At 35.5% G+C, this 16891-nt stretch overlaps 1 protein-coding gene across 1 annotated transcript; it reads right to left on the bottom strand.

Annotated features, from left to right (window-relative positions):
- Window positions 1-3914: 3914 nt before the first annotated feature.
- On the bottom strand, window positions 3915-15006 carry LOC123864709. Its single transcript, XM_045905331.1, has 12 exons — window positions 14946-15006; window positions 11644-11824; window positions 11396-11526; window positions 11189-11252; window positions 10682-10799; window positions 8966-9147; window positions 7709-7791; window positions 6996-7170; window positions 5779-5909; window positions 5273-5336; window positions 4953-5070; window positions 3915-4115 (listed from the first exon to the last, which is right to left on the bottom strand). The coding sequence occupies exons 1-12, from the start codon at window positions 15004-15006 to the stop codon at window positions 3915-3917; spliced, it is 1509 nt and encodes a 502-aa protein (XP_045761287.1).
- Window positions 15007-16891: the final 1885 nt, after the last annotated feature.

The raw sequence follows: 16891 nt of genomic DNA, 5'->3' as shown, positions 1-16891 counted from the left end.
GAAATAGTGAGTTTTTCTTTAGTACTCTACTACTAAGAAATATGTAATTTGAAAGCTCTTGTCTATCTGGCCACACGTAGTGATTATTTTCTTTCGAGGGTAGTATATTCCTTTCCTTGCTCTCTAGTCTCTGTCTAGCCATTCAGTTAAACAATAGGTATATGCTTACCTACAAGTCGGAATTTCCAGTTAGGTACTTAAAAATGTGTTAATTAACACATACCTATTCATTTCATTTCCAAGCTGCAATGGACGATGAATCAAAGATAAGTCAAAAGTATATGCCTCGTGAACGACATCCACCTCCGGAGCCGAGGCCTCGACAGCCGCCGCCTGAGCCCCGTCGCGCCACAGCACATCCTCCCCCGCAACCACGAGAGAGGCAAAAACCACCACAACCTAGGGAGAGGCAAACACCACCATCACCAAAGGAAAGGCCAACACCACCATCACCAAAATCTAAAATGGTGTAACTATGTACCTTCTAATGATCTTCTATAACAGTTAAGTTCTATTCTATACTACACTCTGTAGATAAGTATATTTTTTTAAAAATTTATTCATGTTATGTTTTTAGAAATAATAACTATTTTGAATTATTATTATTACACTAGATAATGTCTGCACCGTCATCCGCGTGGATTCAGGTTAAAAATCCTGTGGGAACACTGCTTTTCTGGGATAAAAATGCCAAATTCCAGGCAAGCTACCTCTGTACCTGACGAAATTTGGTACAGAGTTAGCTTTCATCCTGGCGATAGATATAGGCTACTTTTTGTCCCAAAAAATTAAAAATTCCCACTGGATTTTTGAAAACATATTCATACAACTAGATGATGCCCGCGACTTCGTCCGCGTGGATTTAGGTTTTTTGAAATCCCGTGAGAACTCTTTGATTTTCCGGGATAAAAAGTAGCCTATGTGCTAATCCTGGATATTATCTATCTCCATTCCAAATTTCAGCCAAATCCGTCCAGTAGTTTGTGCGTGAAGGAGTAACAAACATACACACACACACACACACACACACACACACACACACACACACACATACAAACTTTCGCCTTTATAATATTAGTGTGATTAGTGTGATGTTGTGGGCATCATCTAGTACTGTAATAAAATTTAAAGTAGAATAAGCAATGTGTTGTGTATTCAAACTGGGCCTATATAAGTAAATTGAAATAGTTACAATGTTTGCTATTGCATGTAACTGTTGATGCAACTACAGTCACTTGGAGTTTGGACTCTGATTATAAATTCTGACATGGTAGTGTTACTAAACTGCAACCAATTTGGTTAAATGCAGTTTCGGTATGATAGCCACAAAAAATACATGTTTTTTGTTAAGCATGATTCAACTAAATGCATGCGGATGAAGATGCAGGCATCCAGCTTACTATAAAAGTACTAATAAATTTAGACTTATTATTTTTAAATCTACCAATAAATTGCTAACACTTATTTATTAATTCATAAAAATCATGAGAACCTACATTATAAAACTACAGAATTTTTGACTAATTTGTAGCTCTCAATATTTGTTACTAACGTGATTTTATAATATTTTGATTAAATTATATAACTTGTTGATAAAGGTAAAAATTATATTGTTATTCTATAGCAGCTCCAAATATTATAATCTATTATTTAGTTGTTTAAGATGTCTTGTAAACAAAATAATTCTACTTTACAAGTTTAGATCAATAGAACCTGGGTCTGAAATTGGAATGCAACATGTATGGTATGCCATTAATTATAACTACTAATCAATAATCATAGAGGCGCAAAAATTATTTTTTACACTGTGTTTTTCACTAAGCCTTTCTAGAAAACTTACATAATTTAGATTTAAAAATCCAAATATTTTTTAAAGTACTTTTTCAAGTTTCATACTATGTAAAGGAATAATTAGGATACGTGCTGCATGTTCCTACTTGATTATAATTATTATAATGTACCTAATGTGAAAGCTCCAATTTTTTGACATAATCCAGTTTTCCAAAACAAGTGTAGGTATTATTTGATGAAAAATACAAGTTTTTGCGGTTTTTATCTTTGTCTTATTTTCATATAGTCTTTGTTACCATATATAGTACTTATGTACATTATGTGTTATCACCAAAATTTGCGGATGCAATGCGTGGGCACATCAATCATCATTGAACGGAAACATACGATTTGACCTTAGTTTTTAGGGTTCCTTATCTCCAGAGAAAAAAGGAACGGAATGGGATCACTCGGTTGCTTGTCTGTCAAGACCCATTAAGGGAATCAAAACCTATAGGGTAGGTACCGTTGGCTCAGAATCATAAAATTTGGCAGACGTAGCAGTCTTACAGCACAAGTAAAGGAAAAAATCTGAATACGTGAATTTGTGGTCACATAAAAAAAAAACCAGTCAAGTGCGAGTCAGACTCGCGCACCGAGGGTTTCATACTCGGGTATTTATTTCTGACATTTTACAGGATAAATCAAAAACTATTATGCATAAAAATAAATAAAAATCTGTTTTAGAATGTGCAGGTAAAACCCTTTCATATGATACCCCACTCGGTATAGTTATCTTTGAATATTGAAACACATTTAATTTTTTTTGGTGATAATTATGACCACACGGTCATTCACGGTTTTCTAAATTTTCCTTTACTTGTGCTATAAGACCTACCTCCCTGCCTTTCATGATTCTAAATCAATGGGAAGTACGCTAGGTATAGGTTTTCTTGACAGACACGACAGACGGAGAGACAGACAGACAGACAGACAAAGAAGTGATCCTATAAGGGTTCCGTTTTTCCTTTTGAGGTACGGAACCCAAAAAAGTGTTATAAGTTATTTCTTGTACAGTGGTAGGAACGAAACCCTTCCTGTGCCAATCCGACTCACACTTGAACAGAATTTAAAGTTAAAATACTATATATACTTACCTACCTACAGAACCCAGCTTCCACTCGAAATTGAAAACTCCAAAATGTGTGCCAAAATGTTGATCGCCGCTATGTTATTTACGCTGTTAATAAATGGCGCTTTTGCATCAATAATCCAAGATGTTTTTGATGATACTGTACAAGAATACGACTTCATAGTACGGGATCTAGTGTATGAAGACTCTCCAGTGATTAAAAAGGCTTGTGCAGAAGGCTATAAAATGGACAGTTCGGGGTTGTGTCGAGAAGTGTGGTGAAGATGTGATCTACTGTGAAGTAAAGTGAAATTATGAAGTTATTCTTACGTTCGATGAAATTATACTTACCTAGGTACCTATTAAACCCGTGACAGGACCCTTTATACCTATTTAACAAGGTTTTCGTTTTATTTATTTCCTAAACAGTAATTAACACTAACAATGATTGTAGTGAAAACTATAAGATTGTTATTGAGTACTAACTTATTAAAATGGTAATGGGCTCTAAAAATATGTTGATTGAGTAAAAATTTATTTAGCCCTGCCAGACACCCTTAAACTTTTAAACTTTAAGGGTGTCTGGCATGGGGTTGCCACGATACTTAGGTGTCTAACAAGGCATGATGTTCTAATACAGTTCCGAAGAAAATTGTAGAAAAATTACACTTTGTATTTTGACGTAAGATTTTTTTTACATTTTCTTAACCTCCCAAAGCCACCATGATCCAAACTTCATGCTTAATCACTGATCGTCCTTCCCATTGTTCGGGACGATACGCAGGAAACTTTCAGTTTTTATAAAATAACGAAGGTCTGACCCTTGCTGGCTCTCTCTCTATAACCAAGTGTGCTATTTTTCACCGCATTTCCTAGTCAGATGTAATAAATAATAAGTAGGTATTAGGTAACTACTTACCTATATTTGAAAGAAATGAAAGTCAGAAAATTCAAAATTTACATATAATTTATAGGTAACATATTAACATGAAATAAAATTTTAATTCTCTATTTAGCTGGGCAGCAAGGGTTCGATGAATCGCCAAGTGTCGAGTTGTTCCAATATAGGGTTTCCAATCGAGATGAAAGCGTATGCAGCGAGCTTTGAAATGGCGCCGCGAAATCGAACCGAGTAATCGACCAGCACTTCCTCCACTATAGCGTTGACGATAGCGTCGATGTCGCCTCCTCCTATGACTCCACTAATGTTGGACTGGAAGTACAAAATAGTAAGTTATTAGAACTAGTAAAAACTCATTTTTATTGAGGTACCTATAGGTAGGTAAGTGAAGGACTTTTGGCATAAAGATTGTTCTATCATCTGGTGAATTTATTTTTCTATCGTCTGATCGTACCTCAGGGTTCCGTACTTCAAAAGGAAAAATCGAACCCTTGTAGGATCACTTTGTTGTCTGTCTGTCTGTCTGTCCGTCCGGCCGTCGTGTCTGTCAAGAAACCTATAGGATACTTCCCGTTGACCTAGAATCATGAAATTTGGCAGGTAGGTAGGTCTTTTACCACAAGTAAAGGAATAAATCTAAAACCGTGAATATATACCGTGAATAGTAATTCACCTACGTTAAACAGCAAGAGTAGACGCAGGTGATTTGAATCACTTGGAAAAGTTGACTGAAACAAAATCGCCTACTGTGCAGGTACAAGGTCAGCGGCCTTTATAGGTGCAATGAACTACCGGTTTAGTTTAGCATCTTTTCAAATAAGTAAATCCGAGTAGGTACCTTTTAAAATAAGATAGAACGAATTATTAGGTATAGCTTAATACGCCTAATTATTTATTACTAGCTGATACCCGCGACTTCGTTCGCGTGGATGTAGGTTTTTTAAATTTCCCGTGGGAGCTCTTTGATTTTTCGGGATAAAAAGAAGCTTATGTGCTAATCCAGGGTATAATCTATCTCCATTCTAAATTTCAGACCAATCCGTCCAGTAGTTTTTGCGTGAAGGAGTAACAAACATACACACACACATACAAACTTTCTCCTTTATAATATTAGTGTGATACCTAGACCTAGACTGCCTAGATACCTACTTTGACAGACGGGAGATCGAAAATAGCTTCTTCTATCCTGTCGATAATCACAGATTTTTCATTATCCGATTGTCTCAAGAACAGTTTTGCTTTAAATCTAAATCCTTCAACGACAAACCTGCAATTAGATAAGATAATGCAATAATTAGGTACTTACTTACCTATCTAGACTAGAATGGGGATGAATCGCGACAGGTGCAGATGACAATCGCTATCCCGCACCGGTTTAGCGCGGGGTCTGTGCGGGTGTGCGAAACGTCCCCACCGTCCCCGATTGCCATCTCGATCTGTCGCGCATTATGGGTTGATGTTTTACTTACACTGCTTTGCCACTTCCATAAATAGGTATAGCAGTCAAAATATCGCCAGTAAGATCATAGAGATCTGGAAACAGTTCAAATTATTAAAATCGGTGAGTGATTTTTTTTTGAGCAGATCGAGGCACAGGAAAGATTCATTTATTTGAAATCGATAAACTCTGCAACTATTGAATCAATTTTAACATTTTCTTTCACATTAGAAAGCTACTTTATCCAGAAGTAGGTAACATAGGCTATAAGTTATATACCTACCAGCTGATGCCCGCGACTTCGTCCACGTGGATTTATATTTTTCAAAATCCCGCGAGAACTCTTTGATTTTCCGGGATAAAAAGTACCCTATGTGTTAATCCAGGATATAATCTATCTCGATTCCAAATTTCTGCCAAATCTGTCCAGTAGTTTTTGCGTGATTGAGTAACAAACATCCACACTTTCACATTTATAATATTAGTAGGATATGTACCGCAGACGTAGTCGCGGGCAAAAGTAGTCTAAAACATTACCAGCACTTATATCCAGTTGAGGCACAGAGATGTCGATGTCAAATGAGAAGTCCGAGAGTTCTAAATCACTTTTGTGTACGATAAATCCACCAATGCCTGCCACCAAGGCGTCCTTCAGTTCCAAGTCCAGGCTGTATGCAAATAAACCAAGTAGGTAAGTACCTACCTACCTTAGTAATAAGGTAAATAAGTAATAGCTAATTAGTAGTAAGGTAATTGAATTTCAATTTGAAAAAAAAAAAATCACTGAAATTTCAAAAAAAAACCTGCGGTTTTCCCTACAGTGGTTTGCACTGAATATTTTTTATCAGTCCATATTATTAAAGCGCATTTATTTTTTAAGATTTTTCTGTAGCCACACTCGCGCTATCAAGAAATCTAATTCTAATGGCGTATAGTTTATCAAATTCGGTTGAGTAGTTAGGTTCAGCGGGCGTAGGAATGGACATAGTACCTGTGTGGTATTTTGTTGGTGGTAGGTATGCTTTGTTTGCTTTTACTGTTTTTTTTAGTAGTGGAAGGACGAGCGGTACATGTTGGACCTTGAACGCAGGTCCAACGGCTTGTGTGTACCGACTCCCGCATTTGGCGAATTGACTATGTTACTTAATAATGGATTAAACATTAAAGTAAATATATTATGTAGGTAGGTAGACAAGTATTCCGTTACGTCATTCACTCAACATAATGAATGTCGTAGTTTGCCGGTTACGCAAATCGGTCGAATTGCATCGCATCACTCCAAGAGGACGTACGATAGTCGATACGAATCGCCAATCGATTCGATATCGCTCGCGTCACATCGCGGCCGTTAAAGTCCATAACCCTTTATAATTAAGGTACCCATCTACTCATTAATTTTTAAATTATTTCTTTTTAACATTATCTCCTGTAAAATCTCTTTACTTTTTCACCGGTCATTGCTTTTGAGCACACCCACTAGCGCCTTTCACACCTTCCTAAGGTACTGACAAATAGATTCCCGAGCCTTAAAAAAAAAGGATACCCGGCTGAGTTTGTTGTGGGCTCTTCTCAAACGTGGGCGCGTTTTGAACCCTCGTAGCTTTAGTTTTAAGTTTTCGTAATTAATTATCACCACTATCATCTTTCAAATCTAATAAATCGGAAAAACAAAAGTGTACAATCTATTTTGAATAAATGATTTTGATTTTGAGCCTTTTGCATGGTTGTGCAAAAAATCATAAATGGACACTAACTTTATAAATCCAGCCGGTACCACCAAGTGCAAGTGATCCAATTTCAGAGGATCCAACGGAGGGATCCCGGCAGCGTCTAATCCGTCGTTAATAACAGTGCGCAGGATGTTAAAGAACTGGCGAATCAAAATGTTAACAACGTTGTTATTTAGCACAGGAAAGTCCTGTGGAGTTTCTGAAAATAGGTAAACATTTTATTTGGATTAATGCATTATTTGTGTATTTAGTTAGCTAAGGATTTTTCAAATAATCAGTAAACTATTTGATATAATAAAAATATCTAGATAATACTACCCTTCCTATAATAAAATAGGGAGTTGATGGCAATTTCAGTAAGTACTTTTATTGTTAGAGGTAAAAGTCTGGCGACAAGATTTACCTTGGCTAAACGATTTGTACAGAATGCCAGACGCGAGCAAATAATTTAGGTCAGGTGTTTCAATTATTTTAACACGTTATTTTAATTATATATTAACAATTGCTTATTATCGCAGCTAAAATTGTATCTAGGTAGGTATGCCAGAAGTTTATTTTTATAAAGCTTCTATCTAGTCTAGCGTCTATACCTATAGTACGCGAACCGCAATAATTTTTTTTTCTGGTATCAACTCCCTATCTATTAGAGATTTTTCTTTATACCTACTTACTTAATAAATAATTAATATTTAGGATTTTATTAAAAACTAAACTGAACTCAGAAAAAAAACGCTCACCGTGATTGATTAGATCGCGTTTTTCAACACTCGGTGCGGCTGCTACTAGTCCGCATAACACAAGCATCAATAACAATTTCATTCTGAAAATTAAATTTTTCGATCCGATCTGTATCTAGAGATAACACACAACAATACCAGTTAGGCCTAAAACACAACGCACACCAGCAGGGCGTCGCAACGGCAACTACACGGCAGCAGGAGTTTAGGATACCTACCATAGTTCGTAACTTTGAGGAGCATATCGCACTGCAGTTTATGATGACTACAAGTGTGACTGCATGCTCCAATGCATACCTCACAGTGTGAAGGTGGTGTGAAGTATGAACGTCTTTAGGTAGGTATACAATACATTTTCTTGCAACATATTCGCCCGAGAGTGCGTGAAAAGTGGCAAGTGGAGATCAGGATGTGAGCTCCCGTTCATAAAATCATCTCCCATGTTACTCCTCCAAAACATTTTTAATTTTTTTTGAATTTATGTTAAATTCTACATTTTTAATTAAAAAAAAAATTGTTAACCCCTCCAATTGAAGACGTCGTAAACACATACACCTTATATTGTAGAGCGAAACATATCTACAACCTCTTACTCAGCGTACACAATCCGAAACAAAAAGTATGCATCTAGTAACAACTTTTAGAGGAGCCCTGGTCAGGTTGATGTCGTGTCGTGCTGCTTTTACATGTTGTTTGTTTCAGGATGTTTTTTTTTTTTATTATAGACCATACCTAACTGTTTCACGGTCGCATATTTTTTTTTCAAATTTTGATTTGAAAAAAATTATAATATAATTTCGATATACTTAACTTTTCAGTTCTATGAATGAATCTAGCACTAAAGCATTGCTATTTGCTGGTAGGAAAATTCTACTTAGTTACTTACCTAGTGTTTTAAATATCACTTTTCTTTTAAGTGCGCAGGTATGTTCAGGTGGATAAATAAAATACAATTAACAAAATATAACAAAACAAATTAATTTTATTTATCTTATTAATTGAGTAGATAATAATATTATGTGGATTTTTTATTGCGTGATTGCTACTAGATAAAGATCGCCGATCAGAAGATAGTAGTTATTACTGATCAATTGCTTGTAGGTAGGTACTTAATCATTGAATAGCCATTAAATAATAAACCGATATTATGATGGGCATACCAATATTTCTTACGTGTGTGTAGCCGTACCTTTGAAATCCATAGATTAGATCAATAAATAAATAAAAGTAGTTCACGAGTTACACAGATTAAATCACAGTAATGTTGCTAATATTCGCCAAGATTCAAATTTAATTAAGAGCGGGTTCAATAAAGCAATAACTTGATCTGTATAAAGTTTAGCAATAAACCGATTGAATCGAGTGAGGTAGTCAGCTAGCAGCTCACTTATCATAGCGTTGACGATGTCGTCTATGTTGCCGTCGAATTCTATCCGTGGCTAAAAAAAAAGAAAAAAATATTTTATTGCCTTGACTGCGATCTATGTAGTATGGCAGTTTACCCATCATGCTAATGTCGGTTTTTCATAATTAGTACCTAAATGCTAAATCGCTTGGCAGCATCACTTTGATGGTAGGTAACTAACCATGGCAAAAACCTTCCACCCGACTACAACTGAGCCAAGTAAGAAATTGTAAATTTTCAAAATTATTTGAACCCAGGACCTCCCATTTTTAGATTGCCAGCGCTCACAGGTACGTCGTCATAATACTAGAGATTTTGAGATATGCTCTATCCCTATAAAGAGCCGTGAATGTGACAAGATATGAATAATTCATCGATTCCACTTCAACATTTTCATAGTTAATAATTTAAAGTAAATACTTCCTTATCAAGAACCTCCTTAATTAGAGAGCTTAGATTCTAGCAGATATATTACAAGTTATATGTATAGCACTTTTTATTCATTTCCTACATTATAAGTACCTAACCTATTAGTTATACCTACAAGTACCTACTACCGGAAAGCCATGTCATCATAATTTACTGATTTTAATGGGATACCAATTTTTAAATGGATCAGTGATGGTATATCTATAGTATGTATCTCGCAAAAGGTAAATAACTAAATTTTAAAGGCACATTAGTAATATTTTGATTTTTGTTAGGTATGAGGTTCTAACTTAAGTTTTAAAGAAGCATTCATTTAAGCAGGCTGCAGTGCAGCATCACCTAATACAATAATGTTTCCTTGTTATACCTACCCAAACCTAAGAATTTTGTACTGCTATAATATTATTGGCATAGGTTTTATATTGCCGCATTGCATTGTTCACGCTCTATCTGCTACATTTTATTACTCACAGCATATCTCCGCAAATAGGCCTGTCCCATGTCCGATCTTGCCTAGTTTATAGCCTTATTGTATTTAATTGTACTCAGCCATAAAATCTGTTACGACAGTTTTACGCAACAATGCGTGATTTTGACTTGGATCTATTTTACTCTAAGAATGTAGTTTAAACCAGTGTTTTACAGGAAAAGCACAGATGGAAATCCGAATTTTCATACTTATATTTCCGGAGTAAGATTAGCTATACGTAAAAGTTATGTTCAAATCCGTTCAGTAATTTTAGCGTCAAATGTGCCCAGACAGATAATAGAAGAAAAAAATTGGTACTACTGTTTTAGGCTCTATTCTATAATAATGCTTCCTCTAATTAAAGTTTTGAAATATATAGGTATATTTAACAACTAAGTAATTACTCGTAAAAGGTGCTATAGAATTCGTAATTGCGTCTTTTCAAGGAGCATTTGTGAAAAAGTGCCAGACGCGAGCAAATGAGCAATTTTATTTTTATTTACGTAAAAAGCAGTGACAATTGTTAACTTGTAAGTATGCTGTAGCCCGCATGCCAGAAGTTGACTTTAGTAATTTTTATTTTACGATACCCATCAATTTCTGGCACACGAGCTGATGATTTGATTTTATCAACTCCCTCACCATTACTAGGTCTATTAAAGTTACTTACTTCAATTAGGTCTATGCTGAAACTGGGATTGGTGATATTTTTTATCAATATAGACTTTCCATTATCAGACTGCTTCAAGAATGTTTTACCACAAAATGTAAAATTGTAAATGTCGAATCTGTAAATATTGAAAAAAAAACTATATAGGTACATATTTAATTGAAAATAACTTTTTACTGACTTTTAATTGAAAATAATATAGAACTTAAAGCTAGCCTTTATTTAATTACTATAAAAATCATATCCGCGTGGGATGGTGCCAAGAATACTGGCTGCATTTCCGTGTTGGACAGACAGGCTGATCCGTTGCGCAAAAAATTAGTAGGTATAAGTATTACGTCAATTGTAAGCATCACTTGAGTTTCAAAAAGAAGAAAATATTATCACATCGAATCACCAGCATTTCAACCGATAGACAGACGTCCACTGCACTGCGGCAACCAGGCTTGAGATCATTGAACTAGTAGGTAGGCATGGGAATTTAATAGTTTTAACTTAAATTCTTACTCAAATCTCCCCATTCCAGCTAATGGTATAGAATCATAGATTTCGCCTTCCATTTCATAATGTTCTGGGAAACCAAAAAGTACTTGTTAAAAAAAATTATAGACCAATAAATAAGCTTATACTTTCAAACAAAGATTAGCAGTTCCCGCGGGACGCGGACGAAGTCGCGGGCAACAACTAGTTTCTAATATATAAGTAAATTTGTACCTGATTTAAATAGGATAACTGGAAAATTTAAACATAAATCCATGGCAATTTCATTTCTTATAAACTCTGATTTATGTAGTTGGTAGTCCCCAAGCCCACTTAAAACTCCATTAGCAAAACCAGCGTATAAGCTAAAATAAAATAAAAAATCTAAGTAGGCAAGTAGGTACTTAGTCTAAAATACAGGTAGGTACATACAATAAATAGGTTGCGATCAATATTATAGATAATTTCTTAATTATCTTTACCTCAATGTATTTGCAGGCGAAGAAAATTCCACGTCTGTGTATTTGAAATGAAATGGATCCAAAATCGGCAAATCTTTTTCAGAGTTTCCATTTTTTATAAAATATTTCAGCATTTCGAAGAGCTGTCGTATTATTGCACTGCTATTAAATTGACGATCAAGTGTACATTGAAACGGAACATCTAAACAAAAATTATCTAGATATTAGGTATTTTTATACAGGACAAACAGTTAGGTAATCAATACTAAAGATTTACAGAGAAGTCATAGCAAACTTTGTAGGAAGGTAAATAGAATCTAACTACGCAGAAGCAAAAAAAGGTTTAAATTAAAAAATTATAGAAACATTCACACACACATTGATATCTTGTTCTATAAAATAAGTAACCTAGTGAAAATCTTTATCAGAACATTTAAAAATCCATCTGACTTATCAGTTCATAAATTGCCTTCCCGCATCTGGCAAGTGGGAACGATGGAAAAGTGTTTTGGTATTTTAAGTCGATTTATTAAAAAAATTGGGGCTTCTCTAGTGCGAATAAACTTCAGTGACGTGGCATGTTGTAATGTCACAGAATGATCGGAGCTATAAATTTTATATTTATGAAAAACTACCGTCTGTCTTATTAGTCTGTCTTATCTCTGGCTCTCCAGGCAGCCGCTTATGCATACCTATGATACCTACCTACACTAGCATTGGTTGTCACGAGTTGAAGTGGTTACGTTTAAAACCTAAAGTTACCGTAGTAGGTACCTACTACAGTACTAGTGCAGTAACGAACTCCGTACATTATTGTTTTTGTTCTTACTTGGACACTCCTGCGTAAACACTGAGAACAAGTGCGGAGTTCGGTTATACGTGATAGGTTTTGAACGTAAGTCGTAACCACTCGCATGCGGCTCGTGACAACCAGTGCCAGTCCACGCATATGTGATGGGGCATTGTTACGCTAGATTGCATTGCGAATAGAGATTATGCCTATGCCTACTAGGCAAGGCAGGCCAGCGACTTTATCTAACGTCAAAACGCTCGCTTAGTATGAAATACATAGATGTGACGTAATAAACATTATTTGACGAACTTTTTTAGTTAAATACTTAAAACTAACATTGGGCGTGGATTTAGTGAATTTTGGAAGAATCTCTATCTAATAATAATTACTAGGAAGTAATTTACGAGTATTTTTGACATAGGCACCATCCCAATGCGACTCGCGATACACCAACTGAGCAGTTTGTTTGCACCTTACCATTGGTCCTTCCAACTGCAATTACCGTGAGAAAAAAGACCACAATTTTCATGGCTGTAAGCTAACAACTGTATGCTCTACATTTTCGTCTAAGGTCTTAGGATTATATATCACGCAAGTTTGGCCGTGAATCAATTGATTAAGCGCGAGTCTATCTTCTTGCGATTTCGAAATTGGGATATTCTTATCTTAACTAATCCACCTGTTTTTTAGTAGGTACAAACTATTGTGGTAATTAATCTGTTGATTATTTTGATAATTATTACGAAATACGGTACCTATTGTTGTTTTGGATTTATATACCTACTAACTTATGCCCGCTACGTCGTCCGCGTGGACTACACAAATTTCAGACCCCTATTTTATCCCCTTGGGGGTTGAATTTTCAAAAACCCTTACCGGATAGCATCATAATAACTAACTGCATGCTGCAAATATCTCAAAAGACCTAGTTATAGTATCTACCTTGGGTGCTAAAGAAGTCATAGACGGCGGTAATCACTTATCAACAGGTGATTTGCTTGCTTGTACCTATGCTCTTTTTTTAATAAAATAATAAAAGGCCTATGAATGCATATTTATTCATTTGCGTTCATGTTCATTTAAATTATGGTAAGTAACTAAGTTAATGCTAAAGTCGTGACATAAATCCAACATTTATATAAATTGGAAGTGTATGAAAAGATTTAGATCCAATCCCGGTGGTAGGTTTTATTGCATGTAAGATCCTACCACAATAATCAAATTGCATGAATCAAATGTTATCTCGATTATAATAATATACTTACACAACAACATTATTATCATTGATAACCACTATAGGTAATTTAGAATGGGTGGGTAGGTACGTTAGGCATGCATTGATAAAAATTGAAACCTGATCTAGATTAATTTATTCCGATCAAAAAGTACAATAGCATACCTAAGTAATTGTTGCATCTGACCATCTGACAAATTGCATTAGGCACATTGAAGAATGGTGGATAGGAAATAGATGCTGCCAAATGTTAACGTATCAATAAATCTCTTGGTTAAGCTCCATAACGCTTATTGAATGGTGTACTTTAATTGAATTAATTTCCCATGATGATAAAAGAAGCGGAACAACAATGGATGGCATGAACTGTATGGTATTTTGGACCTTGACATAATTTCGCAAGGTAGGCATGAAACTAAGTCGTAAACGTATCGACGATCCCATCTTACGCTTTGGATGTTAAACCATAGACACCGTAAAATAAAAGAAACGGTCTTCCTCAGGGTAGGTTAGGTACCTACCCTGAGGAAGACCGTTTCTTCACGTACCTATTTTATTTTTCAATCGCTTTGCTAATAAATAAGTACCTAAATAATGATTTATTTGTTGGTCCTACTCAGGGGCGACACTAGCTCATGTAGCATCCGGGTGCAAACACAATACCCTGGCCTACACTCTAGTTTCTACTCTTCTAGTAGGCGTTATCAAAATGGAATATTTACAACTATCCAGCCACCATGTGATCGAAAATTCGGGTGCAAATGGTGCAATTATAAATTATATTGAGATACAGGTTTTTCAAACTTACTTCAGGGTTCCCAACACAATTTTATGAAACGACTTATTTTTGAAAATACCTACTTAAATTTTCATTTCATTTCAATCCATAGTGGGAAACAATACCCCGCTTACTTTGCTTACGGTACGTGGACTCACGGGGTTGATGAGTAAAAAGTCTTTTCTATGAAAGCTTTTAAATGAATATAAAAAGGTTTTCAAGAATAAAAAAGCACAACTTTATCGTTAATTCAAAAATAATGTTTAATTTAAAGAGTGAGGGCCGTGAGCAACCCAAACTCTTTGGGAGCGACGCGAGCGCTCGGCACTGTTTAAGGTTGAAATCCATAGAGCGCACTTTGACTTTGCTCAGACTTAAGACACTTAAAACGAGACAGCGTTATACCGCTGGCATAAATGTGTCTCGTTTTAACTGAAACTTAAGTCTACGCAAAGTCAAAGTGCGATCTATAGATTTTAACCTAAGACTCTGCGCCAATGTGCGCTGCCGTTACATACTCTGTATCATAGGTAAAGCTGGAACTGGTTCAACTAACAGCTTGGCAGTATCGCGACGCATTGCATTGAGCTACAGCACGACTGGTATGGAGAGTACCTACCTACCTACTTATGGTCTATCTTCGACCGAGGTTCCAACAGCTACTCAAAATGTTTAAGTTAGATAACGGCATATCCTTTTGTGTTTAGTCAGTGTACTTACTAAGTAATTGTGTTGAAAATAACTAGGTTCTTGAATCTGTTGGATGTAATGATGAGTCATGTCACCATAATATTATTATATGGCGTTAGTCTGTTAAAGCAAGGCTACAAAGCCTAACAAGGCCCACTTTCAGTCTTTTACGAGCTGATGTCAGACATTTGTTTGTTTTAGCTGGCCTTGTTTTTTTAGGGTATCGTATCCGAAGAGTGCATCCGTCCGTCCATCCAGTGTCTGTCTGTCAGCGGGCTGCATCTCGTGAACCATGATAGGTAGATACCTGAAATTTTCACAGAATGTGTACTTCTGTTGCCACTACAATAACAAATAATAAAAATTCCAAAATTGCCACCAATAAAAATGGTTATTTATTGTACTATGGTACGGAACCCTTTCTGTGCGAGTCCGATTCACACTTGTTCGTATTTTTAATGTTGTAGTTTTTAAACACGCGAGCATGGAATCCGGGTTGGTTATTGCAATAAAAAACTATTGTGACAAATCCGAACTCTTGCTCGCGAGTTTACAGCAAACTAGGCAGCTAGGATATCAAAGGTCCTAAATTGAGCTTTGTGCACCTATTTATATCTAGAAATAAGAGGTTATAAGCTCATTACTTTTAGAGATATGTAAGTATCTACTTACATACTTTTTTTTGTTACTAAAAAGCGCTCTAGACTGTGGCCGGAGACTTGAGAAGTTTTTATACCTATTACCACTACCACTAGTAAACTCATGTACCTAGTGTAAGGTTATTTTTAAAAATTGATTTGAGTTGTCAAAAATAATATAAAATTATTAATTTATCTAATGCAGGTAGTTTGATAAAATCGATATTTGGCTCATTCGATGTCATACAATCTGTTACTAGGAGGCCGACAAGATTGAACTTGCATAAATACGGGTGTTTCGAAGGTTTTAATTCAGTCTCCTTCCGAGATTCGGAGCGATATCGCATATTTTCGGTATTTGGATTGTGAACTGAATAATTAGATTTTGTGATAGCAATCACGCTCTAATTAAATTATTTATTTTGTCATTAGTTTGTTTAGATTAAAACTCTCGGATAACCTCTACACATTGAACCTGATGTTTTTTGTGTTGGTTTGAGAGGACATTCCAATAATTCGATAAAAATATTTAAATAATACCTGCTTTTCTGAGTGACGCCGATAATTCAGAAGCGGGACGTGTCTCACGTTGTCTTAATTTCGCTTTGGTATCTTTTTGTAAACAACCCACATTTGATTAAAATTTTTATTGAGTTTGATTTGGTGATTAAAATTTTTAGTTTTTTTTTTAAGAATTTAGTCTGTTCCTTAGTGCGCGCGAAACGAAGAGTTGACTAACGAACAATCGGGCAGCAGCATAGACACCGCCACCATTGCGCCTCACATACCATCAAATAGATCGAAAACTAACCCACTGCGCAGGTTCAAGGTCATTGCTTTTTTTTCTTGACATCAGCTCTTTAAACAGTTCAAGTCTATTTTATTAATCAATCTTACGACTTTACAGATTGATTTCTACCTACACTTTTAAAATAGGCCAACGCCTGATAATTGAAGTAGAGCATGACAAAAGGAAGCCACGGGAATAATTAAATGACTTCTGATAGTAAACTACGTTTGTTACGATCAATCATAATCCACACTTATAATATTATCTATTATAAATGAGAAAATGTGTCTGTCTGTCTTCTAACATTTCACCAATCTATTTAACTGATTTTAACGGGTGGGTAGTA

Source organism: Maniola jurtina, chromosome 4 (genome assembly GCF_905333055.1).
Source record: "Maniola jurtina chromosome 4, ilManJurt1.1, whole genome shotgun sequence".
NCBI lineage: Eukaryota > Metazoa > Arthropoda > Insecta > Lepidoptera > Nymphalidae > Maniola > Maniola jurtina.
This window is presented reverse-complemented; position numbering and strand designations above follow the sequence as displayed.

What these genes read in the sequence shown, in the direction of transcription:
- LOC123864709 (XM_045905331.1), bottom strand. Translation starts at nt 15,006, where the DNA reads ATGCGTCGCGATACTGCCAAGCTGTTAGTTGAACCAGTTCCAGCTTTA. An exon ending in AGCTTTACCTATGATACAGA is followed by an intron (nt 11,825 to 14,945) that starts GTATGTAACGGC and finishes ATTTTTGTTTAG; the next exon opens with ATGTTCCGTTTCAATGTACA. An exon ending in GTACCGGCTGGATTTATAAA is followed by an intron (nt 5,910 to 6,995) that starts GTTAGTGTCCAT and finishes ATTTGCATACAG; the next exon opens with CCTGGACTTGGAACTGAAGG.